At 30.7% G+C, this 18,079-nt stretch overlaps 1 protein-coding gene across 1 annotated transcript in view; it reads left to right on the top strand.

Moving 5' to 3' along the window:
• LOC105257844 (LON peptidase N-terminal domain and RING finger protein 3) overlaps window positions 1–16,213 on the top strand; it is a 49,441-nt gene extending 33,228 nt beyond the window's left edge. The window contains exons 2-9 of the mRNA XM_011268738.3: window positions 4,564–4,682; window positions 5,118–5,240; window positions 9,017–9,211; window positions 9,507–9,606; window positions 9,696–9,895; window positions 12,032–12,333; window positions 13,786–13,993; window positions 14,211–16,213. Of these exons, the coding sequence (XP_011267040.1) occupies window positions 4,564–4,682; window positions 5,118–5,240; window positions 9,017–9,211; window positions 9,507–9,606; window positions 9,696–9,895; window positions 12,032–12,333; window positions 13,786–13,993; window positions 14,211–14,573 (1,610 nt within the window). The 3' untranslated portion in view covers window positions 14,574–16,213. The remainder of the gene's footprint in view (window positions 1–4,563; window positions 4,683–5,117; window positions 5,241–9,016; window positions 9,212–9,506; window positions 9,607–9,695; window positions 9,896–12,031; window positions 12,334–13,785; window positions 13,994–14,210) is intronic.
• The last annotated feature ends 1,866 nt before the right edge of the window (window positions 16,214–18,079 follow it).

Genomic DNA, 18,079 nt, shown 5'->3' on the forward strand with positions numbered 1-18,079 from the left:
ATGGATCTACCATATTGATGTCTATATAAATTTTTTTTAACATAAATTTTCTTACAACGTCATACTTATATATCTCAGCGAAAAAAAATCGTGCAGCGGTAATCGAAAGTGGATTTGAAAGGCGAAAGTGAGTATTATACGATGCCATTGGCAGAAATATTTCAAAAAATTTGGTTTCCCCACAATAAATTCATGAAAATGGCCAAAATATCGATTTTTGAGCCATTCCATTACAAATTACTCAAAAACATGACGTGCTACGCAAATTCGGCGACCAGATTCAGATTCAGCGCACAAAATTACGTCGGAAATCACTATTGCACATCTTAAAAAAAAAAAACCTCGCAGGTCTGTGCTATTAAACGACAAAATTGGGGAATAAGGCTTTTTCCTTTTTTTTCATTTTTATTGATATATTTCAAGGCACTTAAAAATAATTGATTTATTTGTAAGAAAGATCAACAAGAACTCTTCCTGCGTCTCAATAAAAAAAATAATAATAAATTTAATAAGGAGGTTTAATAAGGAGTTTAATAAGGAATTTTCACTAATTTGTCATTTATGATCTGTACGAAATTATCTAGAAACCAAACGCCATATTTTCAATCCTTTCACGTCGCGATCCTTATTCTCGAAAATGAATGCCGAGAATGCACAAGCTCGGCAACATGTGCAGCAACAGCTTCTTGCTCCGATTCTCACGTGAAGGCTTACAACAGCTATACCGCCGTATGACGCTCCGTTAACTCGGTTCTCGAACCCGTCCCTCTCTCTTTTTCCTTGGCTTCGTATCGCTCGTCTTCTTTCCAACGAAGGTCAGCAGCCGTCTGTCGCGCCTGGTCGCACACGCAGCATCGAAACTCTCGCTGTGCATCGATGCATTTTCGTGCGGTTCAGGAATCTCGTTAGCCCGACGAAATTGCGCTTCATTCTGAAAACAATTCTAAAATCAGAGCTTGATTTGTGTCTTTCTTATCATATAAAGATTAATTTTAAATACATGATGATATATAATATGTATATAATTCAGTTTTTTTGGTAAAATCTTTTTCAAAAGTAATTTTTTTTTTTTGAAAAATAATTCTTTTTACAAATTATTGCAACTTGAGAAACAGAGAATAGCACTTTATCTGAAAAATAAAAAAATTTTGTACTCTCAAGGTAAAGAAATGACGTAATTATTATTGACAATATTGTCTAATTTAATTTTAAAATGATTCATATATAAAATGATTCATATATTTTTAAGTAAAATTTAATATAAAAATACAATATTCTCGAGAGAGACATAGATAATATACAACATAATTTCAAATGCGAATCAGATTTATTTAGCGACTATCATATTTATAAACTGAAAACCGGTTTATCTTTAACTTTGTGCTATATCGACGAACCGCATTCCTTTCCATCGCGCTATAACAGAACTCTATTTATAGAACGTTTAAATTGTTAATCTTTTTGTAAAGAAAAATTTATTTAAAAAAATTAATACAAAGTGCACGTTTATATCTAAACATATTGTAAATTAAATACAAAAATTTTAAAAATATTATTTTATCTTTTTAAATTTCTTGACATTCAAAAATTTTCTAATTTACAGAAAGTAAAAAGGTAAAATAAAGAAGAATAAATATCAACAAATTTATATTCGATAAAATTATTAATAAAAATTTAAATATATATTATTGTAGAAAGTTTCGAAAATAATCGATAATTCAGCATATTTTCAACAATTAAGATTTAAGAATCTTAATAAATCATCAAAGAAAATCTCTCTCTTTCCTCTTATCTCCGAATACTTTAAATATGAATGCGTTCTCTCTCTCTTTATTTCTTTTGCTGGACGATAAAAGTTCTTTTTTATTATATCTTTGAAAGAAACAACTCTATTTAATTAATAAGCACTTGTCAAAAAATACTATTGGAATCGTCAGAGTTAAAATTGATCTCTCAGTCATCTCTAAAAGAAAGATCGTTAGAAAACAACCGCTTTAACGGGCTTTAACTACGGTGAGCAAGCGATCGATCATCCGAGGCGGACCTTGGCATTCGATCAGACAGGAAGAGCAATGTTTTTTTACGGCATACTCGAAGAATGATCGTGCTAATGAATGAACTTGTTCGTCGGTATTCCGTTATACGTTATTTCTTACAACTTAGTAATCCACGTGGAAAATTGCGTTCTTTTGCACGCACTTAATCGCGCACAAGCGCTTATGTAATCGGCATGATCGGGACTCTCGGTTCGATTTCTCAATAAATAATCTATGAATTGCACGTATTACGTAATAAAATAACAGTAATAATTGCGCCGGAGGTGCAAACTAAAGTAATTTTGGGTAATTCTCATAATTTTAGCATTTATTCTTCAATTAAATAAGACCATGAAATTAATTCTGCTAATTATGGGAGATTATGAAAGAAATTTGCTATTAAAATTGATTGGTTTGACCGTATTTTTAGTTGCAATGTTTAAATATAATTCTAGTGTACTTTATTTTTTTCTAAGGTAAAAAACTCATTAAATATGAAAATAGCTTGATAATTTGAAATACATGAAAATAGCATCATTTGAAAAATAAAAATAGCAATTATACTAATTGTAAGCGATGAATACATACGAACAATAGGATTACACTTTAAAAATAATTTCTTCGGAATTCTTAAGGTTTGATTTGGGTTATTTAAAAATAAACGGCTCGCGTAGCGATTAGGTTTTTCCGTGTCACATTTCTAAATTAAAGCGAACCGTCATAATTATTCAGAAACACTGGTTACATAAGTCAACTTATAGGAATCGCTCTCGGTATATATCTGTTCGAGATTCCTTTGGGGAACGTTGCAAAACCACTACGAGACGGTATATGACTAATAGATGTTTAACGATTATACGTGTCCGGCTTCTTTTTCATTCTGAAAACGCATGCACACATGCATAGATAAACTGAGGCAATTATGCGAGTCCCTGTCGCGTTACAAGTTATACAGTGATCGCTCTCGGAATTATCAGTTATCGAACTGAAATTTAATAGAACACACGCTCTTTATCATAGAATATTTATATATGTGAGACGATTATTTAGAAAAATATTGTGTGGAAAAAGTGGATATTAGTTGGATTTTTCGCGACTATCTTCTTTATTTTATTTTTTAATCTTTTTGACTTATTGCTTTTATTATCTGTTTTATATAAATTTTTATATTTGTATTTATAACTTTTATATTTTAAATTTTTATGTTTTTATATATATTATATATATATATATATATATATATATATATATATTTTTTTTTATTTTTATAATTTTTTAAATTTTTATAAATTTTTATTGTATAAAACACATATATACATGTATAGATATATACTTTTTATTTGTGTCTAAATTTGTTATTCTTATATGCATAAATCTAAAAACTTGAATAACTTTTTACAATCTTTGCAAACTCAATTAATTCAATATTCTTAGCAAACTTCTCGCGAAAAACACACAAGATTCTCTCCTGTTCAAAAGTCTTGTATTATCTAAAACTTAAGATAAATATAGAAAACAATTTTTAAAAAATTTATATTTTTATCGATTCTAAAAAAATAAAAATTTTGAAATTTGAAAAGCAGACAGCTATTGTTCCGAATTTTTAGCACATTTTTTTCTACTTTCTAATTTATTTTAACGAATGTGAAATAAATTCCTCGACAGAATGTCGCTTTTGGTATTCGCGACGTTGACGTGCGAGCCGGAAATTCGTCTCCGACCAAGTAAGGGGCTCTAGCTGCGGAGGCAATGACATTGCTCACAATGCCAGGATGCGCCGCCGCCGCCTGCATCGGCCGATGGCATCGTCCGCGGTCGCTTCCATGAAATCTGCCTCGTTGCCATCCGTAAATGAACGACGCTTTTTTGCCTCAGACAAGTTTTCACGGAATTAAACGAGCTCAGAATATTAATCGGAGAAGAAACTCACACTGCTCATGAATACGCGATTACACTGATAAATGCATTCTTATGGAGGATGTGCATCGATCAATGGGTGCATTGTTCTTTCGAGTGCTATGATTCATTTAAATATCAATAAAGTTATATTATTATTATATAAATTATACGTTATATTATTATTATATCATATCATAAATATACATAAATTTGCAAGAAAAAGTTATCAAAATGCAATTTTTATCAAATACGTTATTAATTATGTGCAATCTACTTTGCGTTTCTTTTATTGCATAAAATGTACAAAGTACATATAAAGTGGCATTGAAGAAATTATTATTTTATTATTATTTTATTATTATTTTATTGTTATAGAGGAAATTATTTTATTATTTTATTATTTTATTGTTATTGAGGAAATTATTATTTTAATTATTATTATTTTCGTCAAATAGATATGCAACAGCATGAATCGAATCTACAGCCTTCAAGAAATATAGAATCGATGAAAATTATTTCTATTATTTCTCGTGTTCTGTGAGAGATACATTTTCAAATGTTTCGAAATATAAAATTTATTCGCTGTCTGATAATAATCTTACGAGCTTATTTTTTTTCGTGTTTTCAGCACCGAATAGCCCGCTTCACCGTAGCAACAGAGCTCACGTCTTGCTCCTGTTGAATAGGCCTTTAGCCGCTCTCACGGACGCAGATCATGCAGTTAGATTGCGGCCAGACTGGGGCAAGGTGAGGAAACACAGAACTTACCTGCCTATAATCAAGTGCATATGTCAGATAACAGAATAATTTTTCGTATATATTTCAAGTCAAAATATAAGCATTTCGATTTAAGATTGGTAGTTTTCATTTTTTAATTTTAAATTTAATAAAATGTTTTTTTTCTATAATTATAATAAAATTTAATTTTTAAAACTTTTCACATCTCTTTACATCTTTTTACTTTACCAATTTGTTACAATATTATTTAATATAATATAATATTTTTTAATCAATATAATATTTGTTAAAATATGTACGAATGTCAATTTGATTGATTTTATATTAAACGTATATCATATATAACTAAAATTAATGTTATATAATTTTATTATCAAAGAAATAATTATTAGCTTATTGTTAGAATAAAAATTTATATTTTTATAATATTTTATGTCTTTTTAGGGACATTATAGAAGAGGAGTCGCTTTGTCCGCGCTTGGAAGACACGAAGAAGCAATCTATGCTCTTTGCATAAGCGTGGCCATTGATAAAAATCCGCAAGCTATACGCCATGAATTGACCAAGGTATATTTGTCGTTCTTTCAATATAATATATGATAAATTTTATTCTATTCTTTTGTTTGTTTTTAATTTTTCCTATAAGATGGTAAAAAAGTTATTATTTGTGGACAAATTGTGGACAATTGAATATTAATTTTGTAAAAATTGCTTGGCTAATTTTATAGATTTAATTAATTTTATTAAATTAATAAAATTAATGTAATAATTAATAAAATTAACGTAATAATTAACTAAACATTAATAAAATATAGAATAAAAATAGCAAGTATAAATCTCAAGGTTTTCTTGTAAAATGCAATTTACATTGTCCGATAATAAGTTTGAATAATTATAAACTTTTGATTTAAAAATTTAAATTTGCCTTTTGCTATGAAGAATCTTTATAGTTGAAATTTTTCCAATAACCAGAAATTATCAATCGTCCAGATTCACAATTTAAGCCCGATTCGCATCGAGTATCATTTACGCAGATTTACTATTTGCATATTCCTGTAGCTTGTAGAAATAAGAGAGGCAGGATTAAGAAAATCAGATAAATCATAAGTAAGAAATTCATATTTTTCCGAGTCACATAATCGCCCGACTCACAATCGGAATGTGTTTCTTAGAAGATATTTTTTGCCGTGAAAAATTTCGTATAATTGAAGTCCTTCCGGAAACCAAAAATTATCGTTCAAATTCGAGTCACAATTTGAGTCACGATTCGCTTACACAAATTTAAAATATTTGCATATTCGTACATCTTTAAGCGAAAAAAAGGTATGATTGAGAGGATCGGATGAATCATCGCCGGATCGTAAATAAAAAAATCCACATTTTCTGACAATTGGGATGCGCCGAGATCGGTTCGAGAGTGTCGTCTCCGGCCTCGGAGAGCATCATCGACACAAAAGAAACGCGGCGTTTCCGGCATTATTGTTGGCGGCCGCGTGCCGACTTAATGACTCGGGTACGATAGTCGTCAGGTGAGTGACCCGCATGCCAGTGGCAACGATAACCACATACGAACCGACGTTATTCTCGCCAGAGCGAATGCGCCGCGCCGTCGTTTCCTCTTCGTTGCTCTTCGCGGCAGCGACCGCGTCGATATATCGATCTTCCACCGTGTGACGCACGGGTCCCCCACTCTCTCATGCATAATGCAAAACCCCTTCTACGACGAATTTTTTCACCGTCGTACATAGTCCTCTCGTTTATCTTCTTGAAAAAGTTCCATTTTCAGGGATAATCTGTCTCGCAAGCGTCTTCAATTTGCGCGCGACATAATTTTTTGCGATTTAAAATTTTTTATTATTTTTCATCCACTCCCCTTTTCTTGAATTTTCATCTTTAAAATGAATGAGACTCTTCTATCTGACAAAAAGTATAAAAATAAATATATTGCAATATGCAAACGTATAACTGCGATATATATAAAATAAATTAAAATTAATACGAAAATTAAGTATAAAATTAAATATAAAATAAATTAAAATTAATACGAAAGAAATTGAAATTTATCGCAAACTTACATTTATTATATTTCAACTATGAGCATGTTATATTATGGGCATTTGAAATGATTTAATTCATGTTAAAATTTGCAAAATTTCTGCAAATAACGATTGCGATATGGTAACAATCTATGAACATTAAATAATAAACGTTGACAGGTGAGATTTTGATGCGATAGATGATTCAAAAAACGGAGCGTGTAGAATTCTTTTCTTTCTCGAGCGACGATTACGTAAGCGCGCGCACGATGGCGGAATCATTGATGCAAGCTGCATTGCTACTTATGTAAGATCGGGGAATCATTCTTTCCCGTGTCGCTGAATCTGTCGGTCGGATCTACTTTACGGAAGGCGCACTTTTACTTTTCATCACCCGAAAACATCTCCCAGATTGCTTAACCGCGATATTTTATACGTTAATTATGTCGATTTAACGAATCTTGGTTAATCTCTAGAATCTCCGAATTTTCGGGTATGAGACATGTTGAAAGATACGTATGTTACTGAAGGAATAATGGATTTAAGTCATAATTAGCGAAAGTTTCAAAATCTTGATTCACTATAATCAATTAATTTGGAATATTAATTTTTTTTGTCTTTGTCCAGAGATAGCATTTTATATACCTAATTTGAATATGTATTTTAGTCCCTAAAATTATTATTTTAATATTTATATAATTTTTTTTATATATTTATATATTTATTTTATATATTTATTTTATATATTTATTTTATTTTATATATTTATTTTATTTTGTATAAAAACTTTATTAAATTTAAGAGAGAGAATTAAACTATAACAACACATTTTAATTTAACTAGTCAAATGATGATAATTGGCTCTTACATTTTCTATGTCAAATTTAATCTTTCTTTCTAAAAAATAAATAAATTTCTTTCTACGAAATAAATTAAATGTAGTCAATTAATTTGAAATGTTAATTCTTTGTCTTTGATCTACAATAGAGATAACGTTTTACACATCTAATTTGAATATGTATTTTAGTCCCTAAAATTATTTTAATATTTACATAAATTGTTTTATATATATTTATTTGGTAATTATATAAAAAGGGCCCATCTTCACACAAATGTGTTATTGACGTATGTTGTAAAGATGTTATCCCTGATTAATTCCTGATTAATTTCTGAAGGTTTTAGTTGGCGGTCATTCGTTATTCAAAAGTTATTAACAAATAAATGTGAGAAATATTGACATAAAGATTCTATTTTATTTGTTCACCGATTTGCTTCATTTTTAAATATGTTATAGGGGAGATTTTCCCGAGTAATTTCGTATATATATAAGGGTCGGACTCAAATAATTTTGGAGATATAGGCTGAAAAAGGATAAAAATAATAAATACAAAAATAAGGTAAACCTTCGGAAAACCTACCTATATGAAATAATGGGTAAGAATACCCAATTTCTACGTATTTTTATCTTCTGAACACGAAAATGAAACTTAGAAATAGCGGTCAAACTCGCAAGTCGAAGTAAAATGCAAAAAAAGGTAAATTTAAGGTAAATAAAAAAAGATAATTTAAATTTATATAGAATTTAATACAATTTAATACAATTAAAAAATATCAAATGTATGTGTATCAAATGTATGTGTACACACATACACACATACACACGCGCGCGCACGGGGGGGTGCAAGGGGGACCTAAAACTATAACACATTTTAATTTAATTAGTCAAATGATGATAACCGACCCTTACATTTTCTATGTCAGATTTACTCTTTCTTTCTAGAAAATAAATAAATTTCTTTCTAGGAAATAAATTAAATGTGAAATATCAAATAATTTGAAATGTTAATTCTTTGTCTTTGTTCTACAATAGAGATAGTGTTTTATTTAAACCAAATTTGAATTATGCATTTTTTATATGCATTTTACTCTCTAAAATTATTTTGATATTTATATAAATTTTTCCATATATATTTATTTTATTTTATATAAAAACTCTATTAAATTTAAGAGAGAGAATTAAACCATAAAATATTATAAGTTTTAATTTAACTAATCAAATAATAATTGGCAATTACATTCTCCATGTTAGATTTTCTTTCTCTTTTTTTTCTTTTTAGAAAATAAATAAATTAAATAAATACACATATTTAAGCATATTTCTAAAACTTAATGATATTATCTCATATTATCAATGATTTGAAATTTACTTTGAAAAATAAATAATCTGCATTAATAATATGTCTTGTCGTCTATTTTATACTCTGTTATTTGATTGCATGTTACTCAGTTTGTGACCGTTTATCACAGGTTCTGCACAGAGCGCTGTCGCCTGGAATACGTCGACAGAATGTTCTGTCGTCACGCACGCCATACAATCTAACGAAGAGCGCGTCACGCACGAGAAACCGTCATCACTTAATGAATCCCAAATGCAGGCAACGCGCTATCCTGAACAGGTCTGATTGCGAGGACAATAGCAGTGGCGAAGAGGAATTCACTCGAGTACGCTTTTCAAAAATTACACATTCTGTGCTTATTTTTTGTACAAAAAATGCTTAATATATTTTAATAAATATTATTTTATAAATGTTATATTAATTTAAAGTCAATAATTTAAAAAAAAAATCATCTTGAGCATTTATATTAAAATGCTCCAATTTTAAGTTCCATTTTTATTTTTATTTTCCTTGTTTATCGATATATATCTTTCCAATGTATCTCCAATTCAGTTTTTTCACACCATCGTTCACGACTTACTATATTACTTTTTATCTTATTTCTTTTATTCTCTTTGCAGACGATAAACAGAAGACTTCGTTCCTCCATCACTCCACAGGTCAATACAAAGTTGCAAGCAAGTCTGAACCGAGTTTATCAGGATGTAGAAAAACTGAAACGTAAGTTTTATCGTCCGCTACCTCGTTCGTACATTCAAATATCTTCTTTATGTTTTTAAAAATAGTCTGAGATGGTATTTCGTTTGCAGGAATCGAACCGAGACCCGCTGAAATCCTCTTGCCGCCCCTTTCCGGCTGCACCGCCGGGGAATTGGACTGTATTTTATGTTGCCGCCTGCTCTGGAAACCTGTCACGACACCGTGTGGTCACACTTATTGCTGGATGTGCCTGGATCGTTGTCTGGATTACTCCTCGGCTTGCCCTTTATGCGTCACATCTTTGGCTGACGTAAGAGAGAATTTTTTAAAATAAATCTTAATTAATATTTTATTATTTATTTTTTATTATTTTAAAAAGAATTTTTATTTAAAAGAATGGTTTTGCAATAACATTTGAATATAAAAAATTCATTAAGGTAGATAAACGATTAGCAAAAATGATACCACGTATATTTTGCACTTGATTAATCTAAATGACAAACTGAATTTTTCTATTAGAGAAATTAAAAAAAAAAATTAGATAATCTTTTGTTGTTATATCTAAAAAAATCTACCTACATCAGCACAACTTTTTTTGAGTGATTATGCAACAATCCAACGTATTAAGCTATTATTCTAATTTATAAAGAATATACTTAATAATAATTCCATAATAATTTTGAGGTAATTTATTTTTTAGTAAGCATATATAAAAAAATTTAAGATCCTTTTTCTTGCAAAATATTTCAAAGAAATTTTAACTTTGTTAAGTTAATCAATTTATACATCATATTTCTAGTCATATTTTATACATGAATCTATGTGAATTCTATTACATAATTCAACGCTTATAAAAAAACATGTACATTCTCATAGATATTTTTTACAGATTATCTAAACTCTTATTTGGATTTTAAATACGAAATAGTACACTTAGGTTACCTTCAAATTATTGTAATTTAAAATTACTGTGATCAACTTTCCGCTTCTCTGGCATTACACTCGCAATTTACAAACAACTGATGCATATTTCACATGTCTTCCTCAAATCTTTTATTTTAAAACTAACTTATTAGTCACACGAGTCGTTGATCCCGAAGAGCTTGACAGGGAAATGCATCAACGCGAGATGCTGCAACAACACCTACCCGCAAATGAGACATAAATGCTTCCTAGCGGTTAACAACGATGCCGCAGATTGAAATGATTATTGTTTGCGGTCGTCGAGGCGATCGTGAGCTTCCGCGTTCGTAACGTCATTATTGATCGGCCGTACAAGTATTATATTTAATGACGAGGAGGACAACGCGATGCGCGGATCAGCGGTGATCTTGCGGCGCGCCGCTGCTCGTTTCCTCGTGCCATCCCCATAATATCAATAATTGCACTTGTCAGAAAGACTGTTCCTGCGATGCTCTCTTTGCTATTGGGGGTGTAATTGACGTTGTATAAACCGCATTGCTGGTTTATTAATTTTTAGCCCATCAAATTCGTGAAAAATACCTTTCAACGGAATTTATTATAATTTAATTTTATATAATATTAAATTATACAGGGTGTCCTACCTAGAAGTGGCCACCCCCTTTTATTTTTTAAATTCAAAGAGATAGACCATAACAAATATATATGAAATTAAATAAGGCTTTAACTGAACTTTATTGTGATATTTTGTAGATATTTTGATGTAGATATTTTGATATAATAAAAATTGTAACGCTGTTTAAAACGAATATAACGATGTATGATTTAATGTAAATATTTTACATATTATACGAGATTTTCCGGCTTGAAATATCACGGGCGACGTCCACCATTTCATTTTCGGCCCTGCGATATAGCCAACTTCTGACTCGTGCATTAGAGGTTGACATATGTCATGTTATTTAATCATGATACTCAGTCAGAAGTTGGTTATATCGCAGGGCCGAAAATGAAATGGTGGACGTCGCCCGCGATGTTTCAAGCTGGAAAATCTCGTATAATATGTAAAATATTTACATTAAATCATACATCGTTATATTCGTTTTAAACAACGCTATAACTTTTATTATATTAAAATATCTACATTATTATAAAAAAATTATACATATCTCTCCGTTCTTTAATAGATAAATTTTGTAATCAATCACTATACTTACAATAAAGTTCAGTTAAAGCCATTTAATTTCATATATATTTGTTATGGTCTATTTCTTTTAGTTTAAAAGATAAAAGGGGGTGACCACTTCTAGGTGGGACATCCTGTATATTTATAATTTAATTTATTATAATTTAATTTTAAATAAAATCTTAATTTATTATAATTTAATTTTAAATTATATTTATTATAACTTAATTTAGACAAGTAAATCTCAAGAATAATTTATTTGTCTTACTTGTTAAAAAATGATAATAGATATGACGCATATGGTAAGTTCATTGACCAATTATGTTCTTCACCTTTCAGTATCTAGCCAGCAGTCAGAAAACCGTGACGGATTTTGTAGAGAAAGCGCTTAAAACGGTGGCGCCCACGGAATACACCTCCAGAGCGGTGAGTCATCGACTCGAACTGGTCCAGGGACTGGGTCTTTTGGGTAACGAGCAGATCGCCATCTTCATTTGCACGACAGCCTTCCCCTGCGTCGCCTGTCCTCTCTTCGTTTACGAGCCTAGGTACAGGCTAATGGTCAGAAGATGCGTTGAAAGTGGAGTGCGCCAGTTCGGAATCGCAGCGTGTCTTAACAAGGAAGCAACGGGCACAAAAAGGTGCGTGGATTTTCTTTCGCGATAAATTGAAAAATTTATAATTAAAATTTATACATTAATAATTTAATTTCGAAATATTTTTATATTTTTTTACTTTGTTTACATTTCTTTCAATCAATATTTCTAATATATCAATTAATTACTAAGTAAGTGAGAAAATTTATTATTGAAATATGAAACATATAGCATTTATCAATAATATACAGGGTGTCCCACTTAACGAATCAGCCGTTAATAGCAGATTCCTGAGATCATTTGAAGATGAAAATTTTAATACTAAAATGTTGAGGGAGACTTCATAAAAATGTTCAAATTACTGACTACTGTCGCATCGAAGACAATCGCGCTCAGAATCCTATTTTTTATTTTATATTGATCCCTCTATCGATATCGATATTATCACACTGTCCCTGATGCGCTGTTCCTGAACACAGGAGAACGTAACGCATCGATTGGTAATCTTTAATCAGGGTTGGGAAGTAACGCGTTATTTGTAATGTCGTTACCATTACAATTACTTTTTTCAGTAACTGTAACGGTAACGACATTACAAATTTCGTTAGTAACGAAAAATGTAACGAAGTAGTGATAAATGTAACTGTTAAATTCGTTACTCGTTACCGAAAAATGTAACGAAGTTACTCGTTACTCGTTTCCGACGAAGTAACGAATTTAACAGTTACATTTATCACTACTTTTTGCAAATTTACTCGGTGTAATTTTCATTCAAAGAAGAGTGTGGAATGCAAAATCACATGTACGTAAACGCGTCATTGGACACATGTGAAAAAAAAAGTTTAGTGAAGATGTTCAGTGTTGGTGGATCTGTATTAACGCCACAAAGGGGGCAGCTAAATGATGACAGTTGAACAGCAAATTCTTTTAAAAATTAATAAAGAATTTCGATAAAATTTAGTAATGTTTTCATTTATTTTAAAATAAACCCTGTAATATTTAATAAACTTATATTTAAAAAAGTAACAAAAATTGTAACGACGCATTATTTTTAAGTAACGATAACGATAACGAGTTACTTTTGAAAATTGATAACGAGTAACGGTAACGAGTTATTTTTTAGAAAAAAGAACGGTAACGGTAACGAGTTACTTTTAAAAAGTAACTTTCCCAACCCTGTCTTTAATCTTTTATAGCGCCGAAACTATATCTTTCTCAACATTTTGGTTGGTATTAAGATTTTCGTTTCCAAATGATCTCAGGAATCTACCACGGCTGACTCGTTAAGTCTGAGACACCCTGTATTATAAATTCTAATTGTTTGAAATATAAAGAACTTAAAAAAATTGAAAATTTTTCTTTTTAAATTTTGATAACAAGCATTTTTATTACATACATAATTTATGACTCATATAAAGTTTTTTTCATATACCTATATCTAATAGATACAACTGCAACAACAATTAATAATGAGACAATAATGCTGCGATATTTCAGATACGCGGAATATGGTACTATTTTAGATATTCGAGATCGAGTATTGCTCAAAGACGGTTGCAGTATTCTCAGCACGATCGGTGGTAGAAGATTTAGGGTACTTTCCGGTGGAGAAAAGGATGGTTACGATACGGCACAGGTAGAATTTCTCAGGGATACCATCGTGCAACAGGATCAATTATTAAATCTGCTGGAGCTTCATGATAAGGTAAAGGAGTTGATATGTGTAATAAATATAATAAATTTTTAATTTATCACAATTAGTCTTCAACAATTTAAAAAAATCTGTATTTAATCATCTATTTCTCTTAAAATATTAATGATCTTATCCTGATTTATTTACTCGAAATAAGTGAAAAGAAACATACTCTTCATGTTAATGACAAGAGAGCGCAGCTATATTTTTCCTGTTATCATTATAATAGGTACGAGCAAAAGGCCGAAGATGGTGGGAAACGGTGCCTACCTCTCAAAAGTCCGAGATCCAACGAGTGTTCGGGCACATGCCGGATACAGAGGAGGACTGGTCGCGTCTACCGGACGGTCCATCGTGGACATGGTGGTTGTTCGCAATCCTGCCATTGGGACCGCAGTTACAAGTGGGCATCCTGGGCACCACTAGCCTGGAAAAACGATTGCGAGCTATCGAGAAGACTCTCGATCACATGGAACAAAGGCAACCAACCGTCGCGGCCGCTCAATCTGAGCAGACGACAACATCGTCGAGCATTTGTAGGGATGGTAGAACGATCACGGAGACGGCAATGTCGGTCGTTCAGCAATCGTAGAGAGCAACGAAGCGTCTCGATACCTTGGAAGCAAACCAATGTCATTCTGTGGCCTGGAGATAGAACGGCGAACCTCGGTATCTCGCATTCTGCGAAAGAACTTCCAGTAGCAAAAGATAGTCCTTTTAATCAGGCAAATTATTTGAAAAAAATATTCTAAAGTTCCATTAAATGATTCTTCGTATTTGCCGGATAAGCTTTGATATCATTCGGTAGAGATGAGTAAGATGCGATATCTCCAACTTTTCCACAGACTGCAAGTCTTGAAAATTGCATTTACTAAGCTCATATTTTTGATCTTATTGCGCATCCTTGCGCAAGACATGATATTTCTCTAAGTCCATGTCACAGGAGGACATTTCATTTACACTCTAAACTATTAATTTAGTCGGTTAAATCTTTTCTACATCGATCTCTCATCCGCTGTCGTCCCCGCGACGCGAGTCCTCGATTGACCCTTCGATTCTACACTCGACGTACAAAAAGAGTAATATCCGTAGAACGCGTAAACACTCGAAACGCCCTGTTAGAAAATTGGGTCAATCGATCAGCAAATGCACCTGTCCCTCGATTCCGTTTGGCGGGGAGTTTCGAGCGGCTCCTTGTCTCTCTTCTTAGGTTTAATAAGGAAACGTTTGGAAGTATATATATATAATTTAAAAATATATTTAAAATTTTTGTTCAAAATTTGTTTAATATATCTTACAATTTCCATGATATTTGCCCAAGGACAGATGAATCTGCTCTGAGAAATTGCCTCAATTTTTGAAATTACAAAACATTTACAAAAATATATATTTCTTATTTTTTTTATCCCCTATTTAAGTTTTTATAACATATTTAAAGATCATCAAACTTGAAAGGGGACTCTCTCCAAATGTTTCCTTATAAGTTAAGTTCCAATCCGAGCATCTTGCACTTCGTGCTCGTTAAATCTTCTACAGGACGCTTTATCGACGAAACGCGGAAAACAAGTACGTTCATTTAAAATGATGAAATACATAATGATAATAATAATCATTATTATTATCTGGAACGCTCACTGGGATAAACAATATTTATTTTTTATGCAGTATATTATTTTTTCGGTACATTTTTTATGCAATAAATTTTATGTAATAATTTCTTGTTGACGTTCCAGAATTAATTGTGATATGAAAGAAATGCGTTATCCCAAATCTGGTATATATATTTCGATCAAATTAATGACTGGAAACATATCTGTAAGAACAAAACGTCGCGTTTCCTCAATAAGGCGTACCGATTTTCTTCGCGCTATCGCAATACGCAAATCTGTTCTTCCAGATATAATATTATATAACTACATATTATATACTTACATATATATATGTATACACACATATTTATGTATACACATTCGGATGCATACACGTGATAAAATCGGAAGTAAGCCGTCTCGTTTTAAATATTTGAATGCGTTATAAGATATACGTAATATTTGAGTGCGTAATATAACGCATAGTGGATCGAATATTATAATGTAATATAATAATTCAACAAGACTTTGTTATAATCTACATGGATTCAATTAATAATTATTATCAATTTATTAAATTAATAATCATTCAATTAATAATTATTATCAGTCATATAATGAGGACCAATTGTTTTAATCAAAATTTAAATTACAAAGACAATTTTTTCCGAAACAATTTTGATCGAGATTAGTTACAATATTTTATTGTATAAAATATTTATAATTACAATATTTTATTTATTATGTACAATGTGTCTCAGCATTGTGTTATAATTAAGTATCATCAAATTTGCGTGGATATATATGTATATATATATATATATATATATATATATATATATATATATTTCGATAATATTCGATATACTATACGCATGTTAAAGGGTTCGCTTCCGTTTCACGTGGATGCATTGAAATCTCGTGCACGAAAATTCGTCAGTGAGCGAATGCATCAGATGGAAAATAATGCTATCGGAAAAAGTAACTATTTGCATGTAGAAATATATATTTTTACTTCATCGTACAGTTGGAATCGAAATTTTTCCAATATTGTATGTCGACATTAACTATCCCATTTGTCTATTATATATATAGGCAAATACATTCATTGCATGTAAATTTATTTTTATAATTATGAGAACATGCATCTTGTTTTCTATTTTATTAAAATAATATTTATTCAATTTTATTAAAAATTTTATTAAAAATTGAATTGAATTCAATTCTATTAAAAATATTATCCAGGATAAAAAATAAAAAAAAAACTACATGCAAACATCTATTAATGCAATAACTTGCGCACCGTCAAGAAAAATAACGTATCTAAAATATTTGGACAGATGAGATGTTATCGAGTGATTTTTCGCGACATGCCGAAATTACATTTCATTGATGCAATCGCTCTACGAACGTTTCACGAGTCTGCCGGTACAATCACGCGCGAAAGCGCGATTGTGGAGAGAGGTTTGATATCCGAAGTAAAAATTTATTCGGAAAAACGCAAACATTCTCAGACGAGAATGCGTGAAATCCTTTTCGGCTCTCTGGATGTCATTTGCACGAATCGCGGAAATTTTCCGGATCGCGCTGACGATCGCGCCGATATAGATTTTACACAACGACGGATGGTTCGCGTGTTCCGCGGGGCCCAAAATCCCGAAATCTTTTTATACCGTCTAGATTTATTCCGTCGTTCGTAAGATTTTTTGATTATGCTAGCACATAATAATTTATTTTCACGCGGCTTTTCCTACCGTCGAGACACAGAGATCGCCCGAGGAGCTAGAAAAAGTCATATCAATCGCGCAATCATTTCGTGAGAAACATAAATAGCACGATTGTCGTTACTATTGTCGCAATTAACCATTAGAAAGGCTAGAGAACAGAATATTTCAATGAAAATTGATTTCTGGCAATTAATTGCTTGTTTTTCCACGCATATAAAATTTCAATGAGTAATTTATTTACGATGTTTTGTATTTGTGGTATTTTGAAATATTTTCTACAAACTATTTTGAACACATTTAATAATAATAGTTTACATGATATATAGCTACTAAATTTTTCCACAATAACGAATATTCTACTCTTTATTGTTACATTTTTTAATATAAAAATCGATTTATATAATATATTATCTCTTTAGAGCTCTCTTTATTTAATATTATTTTTCAATCTTTTTTTAAAGATTTTTAAATTACTTAATTTGAATTATTACGTTATTTTTTTTAAATAGAAAACAAATATTAAAAGTCTACAATTCAAATGTGCAATAAATGAACTGTTTTTAAATATTTTTAAAAAATATAAAAGTTATAAATCTTTCTACCTTCTATATTCACCAATTTAACTATAACAATATTTTATCAAATTAATAATATCTTAAAGATTTCGATGTATATAATGCATATTAAATATAACTCTCCCATTCTAAATTTGTAAGATATTCAAATCAATCATATAAATCTCATAATGTTATATTTAATATTAGATTCAGATTTTATAATTA

The sequence above is a fragment of the Camponotus floridanus genome, unplaced genomic scaffold, assembly GCF_003227725.1.
Source record: "Camponotus floridanus strain SB8 unplaced genomic scaffold, Cflo_v7.5 scaffold17, whole genome shotgun sequence".
Taxonomy (NCBI): Eukaryota; Metazoa; Arthropoda; class Insecta; order Hymenoptera; family Formicidae; genus Camponotus; species Camponotus floridanus.